This window comes from Salvelinus alpinus, chromosome 14 (assembly GCF_045679555.1).
Source record: "Salvelinus alpinus chromosome 14, SLU_Salpinus.1, whole genome shotgun sequence".
NCBI classification, from domain to species: Eukaryota; Metazoa; Chordata; class Actinopteri; order Salmoniformes; family Salmonidae; genus Salvelinus; species Salvelinus alpinus.
In genome coordinates, this window is record NC_092099.1 from 18733681 (window position 1) to 18760615 (window position 26935).

At 46.3% G+C, this 26935-nt stretch overlaps 1 protein-coding gene across 5 annotated transcripts in view; it reads right to left on the minus strand.

Moving 5' to 3' along the window:
* LOC139538548 (ras-associated and pleckstrin homology domains-containing protein 1-like) overlaps positions 1-26935 on the minus strand; it is a 187114-nt gene that overhangs the window by 78654 nt on the left and 81525 nt on the right. For all 5 annotated transcript variants that reach the window (XR_011667756.1, XR_011667757.1, XM_071340710.1 and 2 more), the window contains one exon: positions 25026-25157. Coding sequence is in view for 3 of the 5 variants with exons in the window: in XM_071340710.1 (XP_071196811.1) it covers positions 25026-25157 (132 nt within the window). In the remaining 2 variants the exon portion in view is untranslated. The remainder of the gene's footprint in view (positions 1-25025; positions 25158-26935) is intronic.

A 26935-nucleotide genomic window follows, 5' to 3' on the forward strand; every position in this document is an offset into this window, starting at 1 on the left:
CTCTGTACAGGGGACAGATTCACATCAGAGACTCTGTACAGGGGACAGATTCACATCATCTAGACTCTGTACAGGGGGACAGATTCACATCAGAGACTCTGTACAGGGGACAGATTCACATCATCTAGACTCTGTACAGGGGACAGATTCACATCAGAGACTCTGTACAGGGGACAGATTCACATCATCTAGACTCTGTACAGGGGACAGATTCACATCAGAGACTCTGTACAGGGGACAGATTCACATCAGAGACTCTGTACAGGGGGACAGATTCACATCAGAGACTCTGTACAGGGGACAGATTCACATCATCTAGACTCTGTACAGGGGACAGATTCACATCAGCTAGACTCTGAACAGGGGACAGATTCACATCATCTAGACTCTGTACAGGGGACAGATTCACATCATCTAGACTCTGTACAGGGGGACAGATTCACATCAGAGACTCTGTACAGGGGGACAGATTCACATCATCTAGACTCTGTACAGGGGGACAGATTCACATCATCTAGACTCTGTACAGGGGGACAGATTCACATCAGAGACTCTGTACAGGGGGACAGATTCACATCATCTAGACTCTGTACAGGGGGACAGATTCACATCATCTAGACTCTGTACAGGGGACAGATTCACATCATCTAGACTCTGTACAGGGGGACAGATTCACATCATCTAGACTCTGTACAGGGGGACAGATTCACATCATCTAGACTCTGTACAGGGGACAGATTCACATCATCTAGACTCTGTACAGGGGACAGATTCACATCATCTAGACTCTGTACAGGGGACAGATTCACATCAGAGACTCTGTACAGGGGGACAGATTCACATCAGAGACTCTGTACAGGGGACAGATTCACATCATCTAGACTCTGTACAGGGGGACAGATTCACATCATCTAGACTCTGTACAGGGGACAGATTCACATCATCTAGACTCTGTACAGGGGACAGATTCACATCAGAGACTCTGTACAGGGGACAGATTCACATCATCTAGACTCTGAACAGGGGACAGATTCACATCATCTAGACTCTGTACAGGGGGACAGATTCACATCATCTAGACTCTGTACAGGGGACAGATTCACATCATCTAGACTCTGTACAGGGGGACAGATTCACATCATCTAGACTCTGTACAGGGGGACAGATTCACATCATCTAGACTCTGTACAGGGGACAGATTCACATCAGAGACTCTGTACAGGGGGACAGATTCACATCATCTAGACTCTGTACAGGGGACAGATTCACATCATCTAGACTCTGTACAGGGGACAGATTCACATCAGAGACTCTGAACAGGGGACAGATTCACATCATCTAGACTCTGTACAGGGGACAGATTCACATCATCTAGACTCTGTACAGGGGACAGATTCACATCAGAGACTCTGTACAGGGGACAGATTCACATCATCTAGACTCTGTACAGGGGACAGATTCACATCATCTAGACTCTGTACAGGGGGACAGATTCACATCATCTAGACTCTGTACAGGGGACAGATTCACATCATCTAGACTCTGTACAGGGGGACAGATTCACATCATCTAGACTCTGTACAGGGGGACAGATTCACATCATCTAGACTCTGAACAGGGGACAGATTCACATCATCTAGACTCTGTACAGGGGGACAGATTCACATCATCTAGACTCTGTACAGGGGACAGATTCACATCAGAGACTCTGTACAGGGGGACAGATTCACATCAGAGACTCTGTACAGGGGACAGATTCACATCATCTAGACTCTGTACAGGGGGACAGATTCACATCATCTAGACTCTGTACAGGGGGACAGATTCACATCATCTAGACTCTGTACAGGGGGACAGATTCACATCATCTAGACTCTGTACAGGGGACAGATTCACATCAGAGACTCTGTACAGGGGACAGATTCACATCATCTAGACTCTGTACAGGGGACAGATTCACATCATCTAGACTCTGTACAGGGGACAGATTCACATCATCTAGACTCTGTACAGGGGGACAGATTCACATCAGAGACTCTGTACAGGGGACAGATTCACATCATCTAGACTCTGTACAGGGGACAGATTCACATCATCTAGACTCTGTACAGGGGACAGATTCACATCATCTAGACTCTGTACAGGGGACAGATTCACATCAGAGACTCTGTACAGGGGACAGATTCACATCATCTAGACTCTGTACAGGGGACAGATTCACATCAGAGACTCTGTACAGGGGACAGATTCACATCATCTAGACTCTGTACAGGGGACAGATTCACATCATCTAGACTCTGTACAGGGGGACAGATTCACATCATCTAGACTCTGTACAGGGGGACAGATTCACATCATCTAGACTCTGTACAGGGGGACAGATTCACATCATCTAGACTCTGTACAGGGGACAGATTCACATCATCTAGACTCTGTACAGGGGACAGATTCACATCATCTAGACTCTGTACAGGGGACAGATTCACATCATCTAGACTCTGTACAGGGGACAGATTCACATCATCTAGACTCTGTACAGGGGACAGATTCACATCATCTAGACTCTGTACAGGGGACAGATTCACATCATCTAGACTCTGTACAGGGGACAGATTCACATCATCTAGACTCTGTACAGGGGACAGATTCACATCATCTAGACTCTGTACAGGGGACAGATTCACATCATCTAGACTCTGTACAGGGGGACAGATTCACATCAGAGACTCTGTACAGGGGGACAGATTCACATCAGAGACTCTGTACAGGGGGACAGATTCACATCATCTAGACTCTGTACAGGGGGACAGATTCACATCAGAGACTCTGTACAGGGGGACAGATTCACATCATCTAGACTCTGTACAGGGGGACAGATTCACATCAGAGACTCTGTACAGGGGGACAGATTCACATCATCTAGACTCTGTACAGGGGGACAGATTCACATCAGAGACTCTGTACAGGGGGACAGATTCACATCATCTAGACTCTGTACAGGGGGACAGATTCACATCAGAGACTCTGTACAGGGGACAGATTCACATCATCTAGACTCTGTACAGGGGGACAGATTCACATCATCTAGACTCTGTACAGGGGACAGATTCACATCATCTAGACTCTGTACAGGGGGACAGATTCACATCATCTAGACTCTGTACAGGGGGACAGATTCACATCATCTAGACTCTGTACAGGGGACAGATTCACATCATCTAGACTCTGTACAGGGGGACAGATTCACATCAGAGACTCTGAACAGGGGACAGATTCACATCAGAGACTCTGTACAGGGGGACAGATTCACATCATCTAGACTCTGTACAGGGGGACAGATTCACATCAGAGACTCTGTACAGGGGGACAGATTCACATCATCTAGACTCTGTACAGGGGACAGATTCACATCATCTAGACTCTGTACAGGGGACAGATTCACATCATCTAGACTCTGTACAGGGGACAGATTCACATCATCTAGACTCTGTACAGGGGGACAGATTCACATCATCTAGACTCTGTACAGGGGGACAGATTCACATCAGAGACTCTGAACAGGGGACAGATTCACATCAGAGACTCTGTACAGGGGGACAGATTCACATCATCTAGACTCTGTACAGGGGGACAGATTCACATCAGAGACTCTGTACAGGGGGACAGATTCACATCATCTAGACTCTGTACAGGGGACAGATTCACATCATCTAGACTCTGTACAGGGGACAGATTCACATCATCTAGACTCTGTACAGGGGACAGATTCACATCATCTAGACTCTGTACAGGGGACAGATTCACATCATCTAGACTCTGTACAGGGGACAGATTCACATCATCTAGACTCTGTACAGGGGGACAGATTCACATCATCTAGACTCTGTACAGGGGACAGATTCACATCATCTAGACTCTGTACAGGGGGACAGATTCACATCATCTAGACTCTGTACAGGGGACAGATTCACATCATCTAGACTCTGTACAGGGGACAGATTCACATCATCTAGACTCTGTACAGGGGGACAGATTCACATCATCTAGACTCTGTACAGGGGGACAGATTCACATCAGAGACTCTGTACAGGGGGACAGATTCACATCATCTAGACTCTGTACAGGGGACAGATTCACATCATCTAGACTCTGTACAGGGGACAGATTCACATCATCTAGACTCTGTACAGGGGACAGATTCACATCATCTAGACTCTGTACAGGGGGACAGATTCACATCAGAGACTCTGTACAGGGGACAGATTCACATCATCTAGACTCTGTACAGGGGACAGATTCACATCATCTAGACTCTGTACAGGGGACAGATTCACATCAGAGACTCTGTACAGGGGGACAGATTCACATCATCTAGACTCTGTACAGGGGACAGATTCACATCATCTAGACTCTGTACAGGGGGACAGATTCACATCAGAGACTCTGTACAGGGGACAGATTCACATCATCTAGACTCTGTACAGGGGGACAGATTCACATCAGAGACTCTGTACAGGGGGACAGATTCACATCATCTAGACTCTGTACAGGGGACAGATTCACATCATCTAGACTCTGTACAGGGGACAGATTCACATCATCTAGACTCTGTACAGGGGGACAGATTCACATCATCTAGACTCTGTACAGGGGGACAGATTCACATCATCAGAGACTCTGTACAGGGGGACAGATTCACATCATCTAGACTCTGTACAGGGGACAGATTCACATCATCTAGACTCTGTACAGGGGGACAGATTCACATCATCTAGACTCTGTACAGGGGACAGATTCACATCATCTAGACTCTGTACAGGGGGACAGATTCACATCAGAGACTCTGAACAGGGGGACAGATTCACATCATCTAGACTCTGTACAGGGGACAGATTCACATCATCTAGACTCTGTACAGGGGACAGATTCACATCATCTAGACTCTGTACAGGGGGACAGATTCACATCATCTAGACTCTGTACAGGGGGACAGATTCACATCATCTAGACTCTGTACAGGGGACAGATTCACATCAGAGACTCTGTACAGGGGGACAGATTCACATCATCTAGACTCTGAACAGGGGGACAGATTCACATCAGAGACTCTGTACAGGGGGACAGATTCACATCATCTAGACTCTGTACAGGGGGACAGATTCACATCATCTAGACTCTGTACAGGGGACAGATTCACATCAGAGACTCTGTACAGGGGACAGATTCACATCATCTAGACTCTGTACAGGGGGACAGATTCACATCATCTAGACTCTGTACAGGGGACAGATTCACATCATCTAGACTCTGTACAGGGGACAGATTCACATCATCTAGACTCTGTACAGGGGGACAGATTCACATCATCTAGACTCTGTACAGGGGGACAGATTCACATCAGAGACTCTGTACAGGGGACAGATTCACATCATCTAGACTCTGTACAGGGGACAGATTCACATCAGAGACTCTGTACAGGGGACAGATTCACATCATCTAGACTCTGTACAGGGGGACAGATTCACATCAGAGACTCTGTACAGGGGACAGATTCACATCAGAGACTCTGTACAGGGGACAGATTCACATCATCTAGACTCTGTACAGGGGGACAGATTCACATCATCAGAGACTCTGTACAGGGGACAGATTCACATCAGAGACTCTGTACAGGGGACAGATTCACATCATCTAGACTCTGTACAGGGGACAGATTCACATCAGAGACTCTGTACAGGGGACAGATTCACATCATCTAGACTCTGTACAGGGGACAGATTCACATCATCAGAGACTCTGTACAGGGGGACAGATTCACATCATCTAGACTCTGTAAAGGGGACAGATTCACATCAGAGACTCTGAACAGGGGGACAGATTCACATCATCTAGACTCTGTACAGGGGACAGATTCACATCAGAGACTCTGTACAGGGGACAGATTCACATCATCTAGACTCTGTACAGGGGACAGATTCACATCATCTAGACTCTGTACAGGGGACAGATTCACATCATCTAGACTCTGTACAGGGGGACAGATTCACATCATCTAGACTCTGTACAGGGGACAGATTCACATCATCTAGACTCTGTACAGGGGGACAGATTCACATCATCTAGACTCTGTACAGGGGACAGATTCACATCATCTAGACTCTGTACAGGGGGACAGATTCACATCATCTAGACTCTGTACAGGGGGACAGATTCACATCATCTAGACTCTGTACAGGGGACAGATTCACATCAGAGACTCTGTACAGGGGGACAGATTCACATCATCTAGACTCTGAACAGGGGACAGATTCACATCATCTAGACTCTGTACAGGGGACAGATTCACATCATCTAGACTCTGTACAGGGGACAGATTCACATCATCTAGACTCTGTACAGGGGGACAGATTCACATCATCTAGACTCTGTACAGGGGGACAGATTCACATCATCTAGATTCTGTACAGGGGACAGATTCACATCATCTAGACTCTGTACAGGGGACAGATTCACATCATCTAGACTCTGTACAGGGGGACAGATTCACATCATCTAGACTCTGTACAGGGGGACAGATTCACATCAGAGACTCTGTACAGGGGGACAGATTCACATCATCAGAGACTCTGTACAGGGGGACAGATTCACATCATCAGAGACTCTGTACAGGGGGACAGATTCACATCATCTAGACTCTGTACAGGGGGACAGATTCACATCAGAGACTCTGTACAGGGGGACAGATTCACATCATCTAGACTCTGTACAGGGGACAGATTCACATCATCTAGACTCTGTACAGGGGACAGATTCACATCATCTAGACTCTGTACAGGGGACAGATTCACATCATCTAGACTCTGTACAGGGGACAGATTCACATCAGAGACTCTGTACAGGGGGACAGATTCACATCATCTAGACTCTGTACAGGGGGACAGATTCACATCATCTAGACTCTGTACAGGGGACAGATTCACATCATCTAGACTCTGTACAGGGGGACAGATTCACATCAGAGACTCTGTACAGGGGGACAGATTCACATCATCTAGACTCTGTACAGGGGGACAGATTCACATCAGAGACTCTGTACAGGGGGACAGATTCACATCATCTAGACTCTGTACAGGGGACAGATTCACATCATCTAGACTCTGTACAGGGGACAGATTCACATCATCTAGACTCTGTACAGGGGACAGATTCACATCAGAGACTCTGTACAGGGGACAGATTCACATCATCTAGACTCTGTACAGGGGGACAGATTCACATCATCTAGACTCTGTACAGGGGACAGATTCACATCATCTAGACTCTGTACAGGGGGACAGATTCACATCAGAGACTCTGTACAGGGGACAGATTCACATCATCTAGACTCTGTACAGGGGACAGATTCACATCATCTAGACTCTGTACAGGGGACAGATTCACATCAGAGACTCTGTACAGGGGACAGATTCACATCAGAGACTCTGTACAGGGGACAGATTCACATCATCTAGACTCTGTACAGGGGGACAGATTCACATCAGAGACTCTGTACAGGGGGACAGATTCACATCATCTAGACTCTGTACAGGGGACAGATTCACATCAGAGACTCTGTACAGGGGACAGATTCACATCATCTAGACTCTGTACAGGGGACAGATTCACATCATCTAGACTCTGTACAGGGGGACAGATTCACATCATCTAGACTCTGTACAGGGGGACAGATTCACATCAGAGACTCTGTACAGGGGACAGATTCACATCATCTAGACTCTGTACAGGGGACAGATTCACATCATCTAGACTCTGTACAGGGGGACAGATTCACATCAGAGACTCTGTACAGGGGGACAGATTCACATCATCTAGACTCTGTACAGGGGACAGATTCACATCATCTAGACTCTGTACAGGGGACAGATTCACATCATCTAGACTCTGTACAGGGGACAGATTCACATCATCTAGACTCTGTACAGGGGACAGATTCACATCAGAGACTCTGTACAGGGGACAGATTCACATCATCTAGACTCTGTACAGGGGGACAGATTCACATCATCTAGACTCTGTACAGGGGGACAGATTCACATCAGAGACTCTGTACAGGGGGACAGATTCACATCATCTAGACTCTGTACAGGGGGACAGATTCACATCATCTAGACTCTGAACAGGGGGACAGATTCACATCATCTAGACTCTGTACAGGGGACAGATTCACATCATCTAGACTCTGTACAGGGGGACAGATTCACATCAGAGACTCTGTACAGGGGACAGATTCACATCATCTAGACTCTGTACAGGGGACAGATTCACATCATCTAGACTCTGTACAGGGGACAGATTCACATCATCTAGACTCTGTACAGGGGACAGATTCACATCATCTAGACTCTGTACAGGGGACAGATTCACATCATCTAGACTCTGTACAGGGGACAGATTCACATCATCTAGACTCTGTACAGGGGACAGATTCACATCATCTAGACTCTGTACAGGGGACAGATTCACATCATCTAGACTCTGTACAGGGGACAGATTCACATCATCTAGACTCTGTACAGGGGACAGATTCACATCATCTAGACTCTGTACAGGGGACAGATTCACATCATCTAGACTCTGTACAGGGGGACAGATTCACATCATCTAGACTCTGTACAGGGGACAGATTCACATCATCTAGACTCTGAACAGGGGGACAGATTCACATCATCTAGACTCTGTACAGGGGGACAGATTCACATCATCTAGACTCTGTACAGGGGGACAGATTCACATCAGAGACTCTGTACAGGGGGACAGATTCACATCATCTAGACTCTGTACAGGGGGACAGATTCACATCATCTAGACTCTGTACAGGGGGACAGATTCACATCATCTAGACTCTGTACAGGGGACAGATTCACATCATCTAGACTCTGTACAGGGGGACAGATTCACATCAGAGACTCTGTACAGGGGACAGATTCACATCATCTAGACTCTGTACAGGGGACAGATTCACATCATCTAGACTCTGTACAGGGGGACAGATTCACATCATCTAGACTCTGTACAGGGGGACAGATTCACATCATCTAGACTCTGTACAGGGGACAGATTCACATCAGAGACTCTGTACAGGGGACAGATTCACATCATCTAGACTCTGTACAGGGGGACAGATTCACATCAGAGACTCTGTACAGGGGACAGATTCACATCATCTAGACTCTGTACAGGGGACAGATTCACATCAGAGACTCTGTACAGGGGACAGATTCACATCATCTAGACTCTGTACAGGGGGACAGATTCACATCAGAGACTCTGTACAGGGGACAGATTCACATCATCTAGACTCTGTACAGGGGACAGATTCACATCATCTAGACTCTGTACAGGGGGACAGATTCACATCAGAGACTCTGTACAGGGGACAGATTCACATCATCTAGACTCTGTACAGGGGACAGATTCACATCATCTAGACTCTGTACAGGGGACAGATTCACATCATCTAGACTCTGTACAGGGGGACAGATTCACATCATCTAGACTCTGTACAGGGGACAGATTCACATCATCTAGACTCTGTACAGGGGACAGATTCACATCATCTAGACTCTGAACAGGGGGACAGATTCACATCATCTAGACTCTGTACAGGGGACAGATTCACATCAGAGACTCTGTACAGGGGACAGATTCACATCATCTAGACTCTGTACAGGGGGACAGATTCACATCAGAGACTCTGTACAGGGGACAGATTCACATCATCTAGACTCTGTACAGGGGGACAGATTCACATCATCTAGACTCTGAACAGGGGGACAGATTCACATCAGAGACTCTGTACAGGGGACAGATTCACATCATCTAGACTCTGTACAGGGGACAGATTCACATCATCTAGACTCTGTACAGGGGACAGATTCACATCATCTAGACTCTGTACAGGGGGACAGATTCACATCATCTAGACTCTGTACAGGGGACAGATTCACATCATCTAGACTCTGTACAGGGGACAGATTCACATCATCTAGACTCTGTACAGGGGACAGATTCACATCATCTAGACTCTGTACAGGGGACAGATTCACATCATCTAGACTCTGTACAGGGGGACAGATTCACATCAGAGACTCTGTACAGGGGACAGATTCACATCATCTAGACTCTGTACAGGGGACAGATTCACATCATCTAGACTCTGTACAGGGGACAGATTCACATCATCTAGACTCTGTACAGGGGGACAGATTCACATCATCTAGACTCTGTACAGGGGGACAGATTCACATCAGAGACTCTGAACAGGGGGACAGATTCACATCAGAGACTCTGTACAGGGGGACAGATTCACATCAGAGACTCTGTACAGGGGACAGATTCACATCATCTAGACTCTGTACAGGGGACAGATTCACATCATCTAGACTCTGTACAGGGGGACAGATTCACATCAGAGACTCTGAACAGGGGACAGATTCACATCATCTAGACTCTGTACAGGGGGACAGATTCACATCATCTAGACTCTGTACAGGGGGACAGATTCACATCATCTAGACTCTGTACAGGGGACAGATTCACATCAGAGACTCTGTACAGGGGACAGATTCACATCATCTAGACTCTGTACAGGGGACAGATTCACATCAGAGACTCTGTACAGGGGACAGATTCACATCATCTAGACTCTGTACAGGGGACAGATTCACATCAGAGACTCTGTACAGGGGACAGATTCACATCATCTAGACTCTGTACAGGGGGACAGATTCACATCAGAGACTCTGTACAGGGGGACAGATTCACATCATCTAGACTCTGTACAGGGGGACAGATTCACATCAGAGACTCTGTACAGGGGGACAGATTCACATCATCTAGACTCTGTACAGGGGGACAGATTCACATCATCTAGACTCTGTACAGGGGGACAGATTCACATCAGAGACTCTGTACAGGGGGACAGATTCACATCATCTAGACTCTGTACAGGGGACAGATTCACATCATCTAGACTCTGAACAGGGGACAGATTCACATCATCTAGACTCTGTACAGGGGACAGATTCACATCAGAGACTCTGTACAGGGGACAGATTCACATCATCTAGACTCTGTACAGGGGACAGATTCACATCATCTAGACTCTGTACAGGGGACAGATTCACATCATCTAGATTCTGTACAGGGGGACAGATTCACATCATCTAGACTCTGTACAGGGGACAGATTCACATCAGAGACTCTGTACAGGGGACAGATTCACATCATCTAGACTCTGTACAGGGGACAGATTCACATCAGAGACTCTGTACAGGGGACAGATTCACATCATCTAGACTCTGTACAGGGGACAGATTCACATCATCTAGACTCTGTACAGGGGGACAGATTCACATCAGAGACTCTGTACAGGGGACAGATTCACATCAGAGACTCTGTACAGGGGACAGATTCACATCAGAGACTCTGTACAGGGGACAGATTCACATCATCTAGACTCTGTACAGGGGGACAGATTCACATCATCTAGATTCTGTACAGGGGGACAGATTCACATCATCTAGACTCTGTACAGGGGGACAGATTCACATCATCTAGACTCTGTACAGGGGACAGATTCACATCATCTAGACTCTGTACAGGGGACAGATTCACATCAGAGACTCTGTACAGGGGGACAGATTCACATCATCAGAGACTCTGTACAGGGGACAGATTCACATCAGAGACTCTGTACAGGGGGACAGATTCACATCATCAGAGACTCTGTACAGGGGACAGATTCACATCAGAGACTCTGTACAGGGGACAGATTCACATCATCTAGACTCTGTACAGGGGACAGATTCACATCATCTAGACTCTGTACAGGGGGACAGATTCACATCAGAGACTCTGAACAGGGGACAGATTCACATCATCTAGACTCTGTACAGGGGACAGATTCACATCATCTAGACTCTGTACAGGGGACAGATTCACATCATCTAGACTCTGTACAGGGGACAGATTCACATCATCTAGACTCTGAACAGGGGGACAGATTCACATCAGAGACTCTGTACAGGGGGACAGATTCACATCAGAGACTCTGTACAGGGGACAGATTCACATCATCTAGACTCTGTACAGGGGACAGATTCACATCATCTAGACTCTGAACAGGGGGACAGATTCACATCATCTAGACTCTGTACAGGGGGACAGATTCACATCATCTAGACTCTGTACAGGGGGACAGATTCACATCATCTAGACTCTGTACAGGGGACAGATTCACATCAGAGACTCTGTACAGGGGACAGATTCACATCATCTAGACTCTGTACAGGGGACAGATTCACATCATCTAGACTCTGTACAGGGGGACAGATTCACATCATCTAGACTCTGAACAGGGGGACAGATTCACATCATCTAGACTCTGTACAGGGGACAGATTCACATCATCTAGACTCTGTACAGGGGACAGATTCACATCATCTAGACTCTGTACAGGGGACAGATTCACATCATCTAGACTCTGTACAGGGGACAGATTCACATCAGAGACTCTGTACAGGGGACAGATTCACATCATCTAGACTCTGTACAGGGGACAGATTCACATCATCTAGACTCTGTACAGGGGACAGATTCACATCATCTAGACTCTGTACAGGGGACAGATTCACATCAGAGACTCTGTACAGGGGACAGATTCACATCAGAGACTCTGTACAGGGGACAGATTCACATCATCTAGACTCTGTACAGGGGACAGATTCACATCATCTAGACTCTGTACAGGGGGACAGATTCACATCATCTAGACTCTGTACAGGGGACAGATTCACATCATCTAGACTCTGTACAGGGGACAGATTCACATCAGCTAGACTCTGTACAGGGGACAGATTCACATCAGAGACTCTGTACAGGGGACAGATTCACATCATCTAGACTCTGTACAGGGGACAGATTTACATCATCTAGACTCTGTACAGGGGACAGATTCACATCATCTAGACTCTGTACAGGGGACAGATTCACATCATCTAGACTCTGTACAGGGGACAGATTCACATCATCTAGACTCTGTACAGGGGGACAGATTCACATCATCTAGACTCTGTACAGGGGACAGATTCACATCATCTAGACTCTGTACAGGGGACAGATTCACATCAGAGACTCTGTACAGGGGACAGATTCACATCATCTAGACTCTGTACAGGGGACAGATTCACATCATCTAGACTCTGTACAGGGGACAGATTCACATCATCTAGACTCTGTACAGGGGACAGATTCACATCAGAGACTCTGTACAGGGGGACAGATTCACATCAGAGACTCTGTACAGGGGGACAGATTCACATCATCTAGACTCTGTACAGGGGACAGATTCACATCATCTAGACTCTGTACAGGGGACAGATTCACATCAGAGACTCTGTACAGGGGGACAGATTCACATCAGAGACTCTGTACAGGGGGACAGATTCACATCAGAGACTCTGAACAGGGGACAGATTCACATCATCTAGACTCTGTACAGGGGGACAGATTCACATCATCTAGATTCTGTACAGGGGACAGATTCACATCAGAGACTCTGTACAGGGGACAGATTCACATCATCTAGACTCTGTACAGGGGACAGATTCACATCATCTAGACTCTGTACAGGGGACAGATTCACATCATCTAGACTCTGTACAGGGGACAGATTCACATCAGAGACTCTGTACAGGGGGACAGATTCACATCAGAGACTCTGTACAGGGGGACAGATTCACATCAGAGACTCTGAACAGGGGACAGATTCACATCATCTAGACTCTGTACAGGGGGACAGATTCACATCATCTAGATTCTGTACAGGGGACAGATTCACATCAGAGACTCTGTACAGGGGACAGATTCACATCAGCTAGACTCTGTACAGGGGGACAGATTCACATCATCTAGACTCTGTACAGGGGGACAGATTCACATCAGAGACTCTGTACAGGGGGACAGATTCACATCAGAGACTCTGTACAGGGGACAGATTCACATCAGAGACTCTGTACAGGGGGACAGATTCACATCAGAGACTCTGTACAGGGGGACAGATTCACATCATCTAGACTCTGAACAGGGGGACAGATTCACATCAGAGACTCTGAACAGGGGACAGATTCACATCATCTAGACTCTGAACAGGGGGACAGATTCACATCAGAGACTCTGTACAGGGGGACAGATTCACATCAGAGACTCTGTACAGGGGACAGATTCACATCATCTAGACTCTGAACAGGGGGACAGATTCACATCAGAGACTCTGAACAGGGGACAGATTCACATCATCTAGACTCTGAACAGGGGGACAGATTCACATCAGAGACTCTGTACAGGGGGACAGATTCACATCAGAGACTCTGTACAGGGGACAGATTCACATCATCTAGACTCTGTACAGGGGACAGATTCACATCATCTAGACTCTGTACAGGGGACAGATTCACATCAGAGACTCTGTACAGGGGACAGATTCACATCATCTAGACTCTGTACAGGGGACAGATTCACATCATCTAGACTCTGTACAGGGGACAGATTCACATCATCTAGACTCTGTACAGGGGGACAGATTCACATCATCTAGACTCTGTACAGGGGACAGATTCACATCATCTAGACTCTGAACAGGGGACAGATTCACATCATCTAGACTCTGTACAGGGGACAGATTCACATCATCTAGATTCTGTACAGGGGACAGATTCACATCATCTAGACTCTGTACAGGGGACAGATTCACATCAGCTAGACTCTGAACAGGGGGACAGATTCACATCAGAGACTCTGTACAGGGGACAGATTCACATCATCTAGACTCTGTACAGGGGGACAGATTCACATCAGAGACTCTGTACAGGGGGACAGATTCACATCATCTAGACTCTGTACAGGGGACAGATTCACATCATCTAGACTCTGTACAGGGGACAGATTCACATCATCAGCTAGACTCTGTACAGGGGACAGATTCACATCATCTAGACTCTGTACGGGGGACAGATTCACATCAGAGACTCTGTACAGGGGACAGATTCACATCAGAGACTCTGTACAGGGGGACAGATTCACATCATCTAGACTCTGTACAGGGGACAGATTCACATCAGAGACTCTGTACAGGGGACAGATTCACATCATCTAGACTCTGTACAGGGGACAGATTCACATCAGAGACTCTGTACAGGGGACAGATTCACATCAGAGACTCTGTACAGGGGACAGATTCACATCAGAGACTCTGTACAGGGGGACAGATTCACATCATCTAGACTCTGTACAGGGGGACAGATTCACATCAGAGACTCTGTACAGGGGACAGATTCACATCATCTAGACTCTGTACAGGGGGACAGATTCACATCAGAGACTCTGTACAGGGGGACAGATTCACATCATCTAGACTCTGTACAGGGGACAGATTCACATCATCTAGACTCTGTACAGGGGACAGATTCACATCATCTAGACTCTGTACAGGGGGACAGATTCACATCATCTAGACTCTGTACAGGGGGACAGATTCACATCATCTAGACTCTGTACAGGGGACAGATTCACATCAGAGACTCTGTACAGGGGACAGATTCACATCATCTAGACTCTGTACAGGGGGACAGATTCACATCATCTAGACTCTGTACAGGGGGACAGATTCACATCATCTAGACTCTGTACAGGGGGACAGATTCACATCATCTAGACTCTGTACAGGGGACAGATTCACATCATCTAGACTCTGTACAGGGGACAGATTCACATCAGAGACTCTGTACAGGGGGACAGATTCACATCATCTAGACTCTGTACAGGGGGACAGATTCACATCAGAGACTCTGTACAGGGGACAGATTCACATCATCTAGACTCTGTACAGGGGGACAGATTCACATCATCTAGACTCTGTACAGGGGACAGATTCACATCAGAGACTCTGTACAGGGGACAGATTCACATCATCTAGACTCTGTACAGGGGACAGATTCACATCATCTAGACTCTGTACAGGGGACAGATTCACATCATCTAGACTCTGTACAGGGGGACAGATTCACATCAGAGACTCTGTACAGGGGACAGATTCACATCATCTAGACTCTGTACAGGGGGACAGATTCACATCAGAGACTCTGTACAGGGGACAGATTCACATCATCTAGACTCTGTACAGGGGACAGATTCACATCATCTAGACTCTGTACAGGGGACAGATTCACATCATCTAGACTCTGTACAGGGGGACAGATTCACATCAGAGACTCTGTACAGGGGACAGATTCACATCATCTAGACTCTGTACAGGGGGACAGATTCACATCAGAGACTCTGTACAGGGGGACAGATTCACATCATCTAGACTCTGTACAGGGGACAGATTCACATCAGAGACTCTGTACAGGGGGACAGATTCACATCATCTAGACTCTGTACAGGGGACAGATTCACATCAGAGACTCTGAACAGGGGACAGATTCACATCATCTAGACTCTGTACAGGGGACAGATTCACATCATCTAGACTCTGTACAGGGGACAGATTCACATCAGAGACTCTGTACAGGGGACAGATTCACATCAGAGACTCTGTACAGGGGGACAGATTCACATCATCTAGACTCTGTACAGGGGGACAGATTCACATCATCTAGACTCTGTACAGGGGACAGATTCACATCAGAGACTCTGTACAGGGGACAGATTCACATCAGAGACTCTGTACAGGGGGACAGATTCACATCATCTAGACTCTGTACAGGGGACAGATTCACATCAGAGACTCTGTACAGGGGACAGATTCACATCAGAGACTCTGTACAGGGGGACAGATTCACATCATCTAGACTCTGTACAGGGGGACAGATTCACATCAGAGACTCTGTACAGGGGGACAGATTCACATCATCTAGACTCTGTACAGGGGGACAGATTCACATCATCTAGACTCTGTACAGGGGACAGATTCACATCAGAGACTCTGTACAGGGGACAGATTCACATCATCTAGACTCTGTACAGGGGACAGATTCACATCATCTAGACTCTGTACAGGGGGACAGATTCACATCATCTAGACTCTGTACAGGGGGACAGATTCACATCAGAGACTCTGTACAGGGGACAGATTCACATCAGAGACTCTGTACAGGGGACAGATTCACATCATCTAGACTCTGTACAGGGGACAGATTCACATCATCTAGACTCTGTACAGGGGGACAGATTCACATCATCTAGACTCTGTACAGGGGGACAGATTCACATCATCTAGACTCTGTACAGGGGACAGATTCACATCATCTAGACTCTGTACAGGGGACAGATTCACATCATCTAGACTCTGAACAGGGGGACAGATTCACATCATCTAGACTCTGTACAGGGGACAGATTCACATCATCTAGACTCTGTACAGGGGGACAGATTCACATCAGAGACTCTGTACAGGGGACAGATTCACATCATCTAGACTCTGTACAGGGGACAGATTCACATCAGAGACTCTGTACAGGGGACAGATTCACATCATCTAGACTCTGAACAGGGGGACAGATTCACATCATCTAGACTCTGTACAGGGGGACAGATTCACATCATCTAGACTCTGTACAGGGGACAGATTCACATCATCTAGACTCTGTACAGGGGACAGATTCACATCATCTAGACTCTGTACAGGGGACAGATTCACATCAGAGACTCTGTACAGGGGACAGATTCACATCATCTAGACTCTGTACAGGGGGACAGATTCACATCATCTAGACTCTGTACAGGGGGACAGATTCACATCATCTAGACTCTGTACAGGGGACAGATTCACATCAGAGACTCTGTACAGGGGACAGATTCACATCATCTAGACTCTGTACAGGGGGACAGATTCACATCATCTAGACTCTGTACAGGGGGACAGATTCACATCAGAGACTCTGTACAGGGGACAGATTCACATCATCTAGACTCTGTACAGGGGGACAGATTCACATCAGAGACTCTGTACAGGGGACAGATTCACATCATCTAGACTCTGTACAGGGGGACAGATTCACATCAGAGACTCTGTACAGGGGACAGATTCACATCATCTAGACTCTGTACAGGGGGACAGATTCACATCATCTAGACTCTGTACAGGGGACAGATTCACATCATCTAGACTCTGTACAGGGGGACAGATTCACATCATCTAGACTCTGTACAGGGGGACAGATTCACATCATCTAGACTCTGTACAGGGGGACAGATTCACATCATCTAGACTCTGTACAGGGGGACAGATTCACATCAGAGACTCTGTACAGGGGGACAGATTCACATCATCTAGACTCTGTACAGGGGGACAGATTCACATCATCTAGACTCTGTACAGGGGGACAGATTCACATCATCTAGACTCTGTACAGGGGGACAGATTCACATCAGAGACTCTGTACAGGGGACAGATTCACATCATCTAGACTCTGTACAGGGGACAGATTCACATCAGAGACTCTGTACAGGGGGACAGATTCACATCATCTAGACTCTGTACAGGGGGACAGATTCACATCAGAGACTCTGTACAGGGGGACAGATTCACATCATCTAGACTCTGTACAGGGGGACAGATTCACATCATCTAGACTCTGTACAGGGGGACAGATTCACATCATCTAGACTCTGTACAGGGGACAGATTCACATCATCTAGACTCTGTACAGGGGGACAGATTCACATCAGAGACTCTGTACAGGGGACAGATTCACATCATCTAGACTCTGTACAGGGGACAGATTCACATCATCTAGACTCTGTACAGGGGACAGATTCACATCATCTAGACTCTGTACAGGGGGACAGATTCACATCATCTAGACTCTGTACAGGGGACAGATTCACATCATCTAGACTCTGTACAGGGGGACAGATTCACATCATCTAGACTCTGTACAGGGGGACAGATTCACATCATCTAGACTCTGTACAGGGGGACAGATTCACATCATCTAGACTCTGTACAGGGGACAGATTCACATCATCTAGACTCTGTACAGGGGACAGATTCACATCATCTAGACTCTGTACAGGGGGACAGATTCACATCATCTAGACTCTGTACAGGGGACAGATTCACATCATCTAGACTCTGTACAGGGGGACAGATTCACATCAGAGACTCTGTACAGGGGACAGATTCACATCATCTAGACTCTGTACAGGGGACAGATTCACATCATCTAGACTCTGTACAGGGGGACAGATTCACATCAGAGACTCTGTACAGGGGACAGATTCACATCAGAGACTCTGTACAGGGGACAGATTCACATCAGAGACTCTGTACAGGGGACAGATTCACATCAGAGACTCTGTACAGGGGGACAGATTCACATCATCTAGACTCTGTACAGGGGACAGATTCACATCAGAGACTCTGTACAGGGGGACAGATTCACATCATCTAGACTCTGTACAGGGGGACAGATTCACATCATCTAGACTCTGAACAGGGGGACAGATTCACATCATCTAGACTCTGTACAGGGGGACAGATTCACATCATCTAGACTCTGTACAGGGGACAGATTCACATCAGAGACTCTGTACAGGGGGACAGATTCACATCATCTAGACTCTGTACAGGGGACAGATTCACATCAGAGACTCTGTACAGGGGACAGATTCACATCATCTAGACTCTGAACAGGGGACAGATTCACATCATCTAGACTCTGTACAGGGGACAGATTCACATCAGAGACTCTGTACAGGGGACAGATTCACATCATCTAGACTCTGAACAGGGGGACAGATTCACATCATCTAGACTCTGTACAGGGGGACAGATTCACATCATCAGAGACTCTGTACAGGGGACAGATTCACATCAGAGACTCTGTACAGGGGACAGATTCACATCAGAGACTCTGTACAGGGGACAGATTCACATCAGAGACTCTGTACAGGGGGACAGATTCACATCAGAGACTCTGTACAGGGGACAGATTCACATCAGAGACTCTGTACAGGGGACAGATTCACATCAGAGACTCTGTACAGGGGACAGATTCACATCAGAGACTCTGTACAGGGGACAGATTCACATCATCTAGACTCTGTACAGGGGGACAGATTCACATCATCTAGACTCTGTACAGGGGACAGATTCACATCATCTAGACTCTGTACAGGGGACAGAGGAATCGTGAATACACGTCTTCTCTGCTAGCTCACTGACCAGTGCACTGACGTCTGTCTTGTTTGCCCTTTGTCAATGTTTATCAATTCCACATTAATTCACTATTAAAGTTACGGTTAATGCCCACATTTCCCCGGTAATCTATAATGTTTGGTTACGGTAATTTCTGTTAAATACGTAATATATTACATTCATTTACTGGTTATCGTGGTTCGGGTTGCAAAGCTACCGGTAATTTACCAAAGTTACCAGAATCTTCAGTAATTCGGGTAATTAACAGAAAATCTATGGCAATCGATCATAACTTTGGTAATTTATACTTGAATAACTTAATTTAGTATTAATATATAGTATTCGTGTATTATATCTGTGTCCATATCATCCATGAGTTTCTAGTCGACAGACCGTGTGGTTCAAGAGAAAATAGCCAAATGAATAAAAATTAAAAAATAATAAACATTGGTATTATTATCTGCATCTCTTCCACCTATTGACTGTTTTAACACCAGTTTGACGCCAAAACATTGACAACAAATACATATTGACATAGTAAAATAAATACAAGTTTGTAAAAATAAAATAAAATAAATCCTGCGGAAACCCTCATATTAAACACGAACGGTATTCACTAAATTGATGGTTTATATTTAGGATATGTTTCAGAACTATCACTCCATTTTTGTAATTTAAAAAATCATCTTATTTATTTTATGTAGATTATAGATTATAACAGATAATCTGAAGTACAAAGAGGGCCACTAGATGTCTTGTGATAGATTACATAAAATCCTTGAAAGATACCAAAATTCTGGTAGTTTACTGTTAAACAAGAAAGTTTCCAGTATGATACCCTCCCCTTTCCAACCCTAAACGTAGTGGACACGTTTTTGGGGGGACTGCTCACAAACACCACAACACCTGTTATAAAGAAGTGTTGTTTTACTTAATTATATTGACCAATTTAATGTCCATTTCTTCATTGTCTTTTGCTTGGAGCATGTGTCTGGTTTCTCCGTCTTGAGCGTGCATAGATGTATCTGGTCTGTGCACCAGGATAGGTGCAGCTAAGTGTCAGATGATAAGGTTTTACCTGAATGTGGGCTAGCGTTACTATAGAATGTGGACTAGCGTTACTATAGAATGTGGACTAGCGTTACTATAGAATGTGGGCTAGCGTTACTATAGAATGTGGACTAGCGTTACTATAGAATGTGGACTAGCGTTACTATAGAATGTGGACTAGTGTTACTATAGAACGTGGACTAGTGTTACTATAGAATGTGGGCTAGTGTTACTATAGAATGTGGACTAGTGTTACTATAGAATGTGGACTAGTGTTACTATAGAATGTGGGCTAGTGTTACTATAGAATGTGGGCTAGTGTTACTATAGAATGTGGACTAGTGTTACTATAGAATGTGGGCTAGTGTTACTATAGAATGTGGACTAGTGTTACTATAGAATGTGGGCTAGTGTTACTATAGAATGTGGGCTAGTGTTACTATAGAATGTGGGCTAGTGTTACTATAGAATGTGGGCTAGTGTTACTATAGAATGTGGACTAGTGTTACTATAGAATGTGGGCTAGTGTTACTATAGAATGTGGGCTAGTGTTACTATAGAATGTGGACTAGTGTTACTATAGAATGTGGGCTAGTGTTACTATAGAATGTGGACTAGTGTTACTATAGAATGTGGGCTAGTGTTACTATAGAATGTGGGCTAGTGTTACTATAGAATGTGGGCTAGTGTTACTATAGAATGTGGACTAGTGTTACTATAGAATGTGGGCTAGTGTTACTATAGAATGTGGGCTAGTGTTACTATAGAATGTGGGCTAGTGTTACTATAGAATGTGGACTAGTGTTACTATAGAATGTGGACTAGTGTTACTATAGAATGTGGGCTAGTGTTACTATAGAATGTGGGCTAGTGTTACTATAGAATGTGGGCTAGTGTTACTATAGAATGTGGACTAGTGTTACTATAGAATGTGGGCTAGTGTTACTATAGAATGTGGGCTAGTGTTACTATAGAATGTGGGCTAGTGTTACTATAGAATGTGGACTAGTGTTACTATAGAATGTGGACTAGTGTTACTATAGAATGTGGACTAGTGTTACTATAGAATGTGGACTAGTGTTACTATAGAATGTGGGCTAGTGTTACTATAGAATGTGGACTAGTGTTACTATAGAATGTGGGCTAGTGTTACTATAGAATGTGGACTAGCGTTACTATAGAATGTGGGCTAGCGTTACTATAGAATGTGGGCTAGTGTTACTATAGAATGTGGACTAGTGTTACTATAGAATGTGGGCTAGTGTTACTATAGAATGTGGGCTAGTGTTACTATAGAATGTGGACTAGCGTTACTATAGAATGTGGGCTAGCGTTACTATAGAACGTGGACTAGTGTTACTATAGAATGTGGGCTAGTGTTACTATAGAATGTGGACTAGTGTTACTATAGAATGTGGGCTAGTGTTACTATAGAATGTGGACTAGTGTTACTATAGAATGTGGACTAGTGTTACTATAGAATGTGGTCTAGTGTTACTATAGAACGTGGGCTAGTGTTACTATAGAATGTGGGCTAGTGTTACTATAGAATGTGGACTAGTGTTACTATAGAATGTGGACTAGTGTTACTATAGAATGTGGGCTAGTGTTACTATAGAATGTGGGCTAGTGTTACTATAGAATGTGGACTAGTGTTACTATAGAATGTGGACTAGTGTTACTATAGAATGTGGACTAGTGTTACTATAGAATGTGGACTAGTGTTACTATAGAATGTGGACTAGTGTTACTATAGAATGTGGACTAGTGTTACTATAGAATGTGGGCTAGTGTTACTATAGAATGTGGGCTAGTGTTACTATAGAATGTGGGCTAGTGTTACTATAGAATGTGGACTAGTGTTACTATAGAATGTGGACTAGTGTTACTATAGAATGTGGACTAGTGTTACTATAGAATGTGGACTAGTGTTACTATAGAATGTGGACTAGTGTTACTATAGAATGTGGACTAGTGTTACTATAGAATGTGGACTAGTGTTACTATAGAATGTGGGCTAGTGTTACTATAGAATGTGGGCTAGTGTTACTATAGAATGTGGACTAGTGTTACTATAGAATGTGGACTAGTGTTACTATAGAATGTGGGCTAGTGTTACTATAGAATGTGGGCTAGTGTTACTATAGAATGTGGACTAGTGTTACTATAGAATGTGGACTAGTGTTACTATAGAATGTGGGCTAGTGTTACTATAGAATGTGGACTAGTGTTACTATAGAATGTGGACTAGTGTTACTATAGAATGTGGGCTAGTGTTACTATAGAATGTGGGCTAGTGTTACTATAGAATGTGGACTAGTGTTACTATAGAATGTGGGCTAGTGTTACTATGGAATGTGGACTAGTGTTACTATAGAATGTGGGCTAGTGTTACTATAGAATGTGGACTAGTGTTACTATAGAATGTGGTCTGGTGACCTGGCGGTACATAACGGTGACCTGGCGGTATATAACGGTGACCTGGCGGTACATAACGGTGACCTGGCGGTATATAACGGTGACCTGGCGGTATATAACGGTGACCTGGCGGTATATAACGGTGACCTGGCGGTATATAACGGTGACCTGGCGGTATATAACGGTGACCTGGCGGTATATAACGGTGACCTGGCGGTACATAACGGTGACCTGGCGGTACATAACGGTGACCTGGCGGTATATAACGGTGACCTGGCGGTATATAACGGTGACCTGGCGGTATATAACGGTGACCTGGCGGTATATAACGGTGACCTGGCGGTACATAGCGGTGACTTGGCGGTACATAACGGTGACCTGGCGGTACATAACGGTGACCTCCTGGTATATAACGGTGACCTGGCGGTATATAACGGTGACCTGGCGGTATATAGTATATAACGGTGACATGGTGGTATAAAATGGTGACCTGGAATAATACAATTACAATATAAATCAGGTAAGTAAATACAGAATAAAGGTCATACAACCAAACCAAATGTATTTTGGAAATCATAACTGACATTTCTAGCCGACCTGTGCGAGGCGCGGTGAGCCGACCTGTGCGAGGCGCGGTGAGTCGACCTGTGCGAGGCGCGGTGAGCCGAACTGTGCGAGCTGCGGTGAGCCGACCTGTGCGAGGCGCGGTGAGCCGACCTGTGCGAGGCGCGGTGAGCCGACCTGTGCGAGGCGCGGTGAGCCGACCTGTGCGAGGCGCGGTGAGCCGACCTGTGCGAGGCGCGGTGAGCCGACCTGTGCGAGTCGCGGTTATCGGACCTGTGCGAGGCGCGGTGAGCCGACCTGTGCGAGGCGCGGTGAGCCGACCTGTGCGAGCTGCGGTGAGCCGACCTGTGCGAGGCGCGGTGAGCCGACCTGTGCGAGGCGCGGTGAGCCGACCTGTGCGAGGCGCGGTGAGCCGACCTGTGCGAGGCGCGGTGAGTCGACCTGTGCGAGGCGCGGTGAGCCGACCTGTGCGAGTCGCGGTTATCGGACCTGTGCGAGGCGCGGTGAGCCGACCTGTGCGAGGCGCGGTGAGCCGACCTGTGCGAGACGCGGTGAGCCGACCTGTGCGAGACGCGGTGAGCCGACCTGTGCGAGGCGCGGTGAGCCGACCTGTGCGAGTCGCGGTTATCGGACCTGTGCGAGTCGCGGTTATCGGACCTGTGCGAGTCGCGGTTATCGGACCTATGCGAGTCGCGGTTATCCAGCTCTCCCAGCCAGGGTTAGGGTTAGTTACCTGTGTGAGTTTATCCAGCTCTCCCAGCCAGGCTCCAAACATCTTGTCTAGATCCTGATCTTCTTTATCACTGTCCTCCTCCTCTCCTCCTCCCTCTGTATGGTCCAGCTCCTCGTCTGACAGCTGATCCATCTGCAACACACACACGGTAATGTTAGTCCTATTTTAGCATGTGGTGGAGTGTTTAGCGGCTGAGACGTTGGGAGCTCTGGGCAGATAGATCACAGGCGCACACGCATCGCGTGTCAGTCCCGTTCATTCGGCTCCGACAGGCACAGCGTGGAACCCTACGTTTCCATGGTAACCTCGGATTCCAGTCACACCTAGCTCCTGACTCCACCCCGGTGTCTAAACCTTCTCAAAGCACATTCGTCATTCATCTCAATCTAGACTCTAGTTTTATCCTTGTCGACAACCCATGCCGAGGGCACGTGGGCTTTAGCAGAATGCTGTATGGGATTCTTTGTTATTAAAGTGATAAAAGCGTCACACTAGTATAGATTTGGATTGTAATGTGTCGTCTTAGGAACATACTGATGTTTTACCGCACTCTGGTGGTCAGTTCCCTAATCTCACCCCTTCTCCACAGCTCTGTCAGTGTGTGTGTGGGTGTGTGCGTGTGAGCTTGTTAAGTGTGTGTGTGTGTGTGTGTGTGTGTGTGTGTGTGTGTGTGTGTGTGTGTGTGTGTGTGTGTGTGTGTGTGTGTGTCAGCTTGTTTAGTCAGTGTGTGTGTGTGTGTGTCAGTTTGTTTAGTCAGTGTGTGTGTGTGTGTGTGTGTGTGTGTCAGTTTGTTTAGTCAGTGTGTGTGTGTGTGTGTGTGTGTCAGTTTGTTTAGTCAGTGTGTGTGTGTGTGTGTCAGCTTGTTTAGTCAGTGTGTGTGTGTGTGTGTGTCAGTTTGTTTAGTCAGTGTTCCCGTCTCATAGCTTTCTAGCTCCCTCTATGGAAGCAGAGAATAATCACTCTCTGTCCTGACAAACAATCCTCTCATGTAAATATTGGAGACCTCTGCCCCAGATCTTACATCCTCTTAAAATGATTTGATTTTTTGTTATGTTTAATTTCCCTACCCTAGTTGGGTCTGAGGTCTTGTGATGTGGCTGTGCCAGGCTGTGTGGCCCACTCAGGCAGTAGGAGACCTCTACAGTAGCACTTTGATCATACTATGACCTGGGCCGGCGCGACCCCCGACCTGGGCCGGTGTGACCCCCGACCTGGGCGACCCCCGACCTGGGCCGGCGTGACCCCCGACCTGGGCGACCCAGTTAAGTCTACAGTACAATAGGGATGGAGAATTACAGTAGCATTAAGCTCCATGTCAAATCAACCGCAAAAAAAACAACACTAAAAATATTCTGGTTATCGAGCAGCTGTTCTGTAACTCTGGTACAGATGTCCTGGTAAAGACAGTTCTGACAACTTGGAGCGTGTGATTGGACACGGAGCAACAAGACCCTCTGCACTCATCAGAGCAGGGCCACATCTCATCATGGTGTGAATTACAGACACACACGAACAAGGGTGTGCAAAAGTTGTGTACAATTTACACTAAATATCTGCAAAAAATATTGGGATTTATACATTTGGCATACGCCATTACACACGCATGTTCCCAGTTGAAAATCAGACATGTCATAAAACTTTGCGTTCGTGAATGAGCATTATAACTCCCTGAATAACGTACCTTTCACTGTGACAATATGGGACTGTAGTAATCTATTACTAGTCTGTTCAACCTCTCTTTCGTATCGTCTGAGATCCCCAAAGATTGGAAAGCTGCCGCGGTCATCCCCCTCTTCAAAGGGGGAGACACTCTAGACCCAAACTGTTACAGACCTATATCTATCCTACCCTGCCTTTCTAAGGTCTTCGAAAGCCAAGTTAACAAACAGATCACCGACCATTTCGAATCC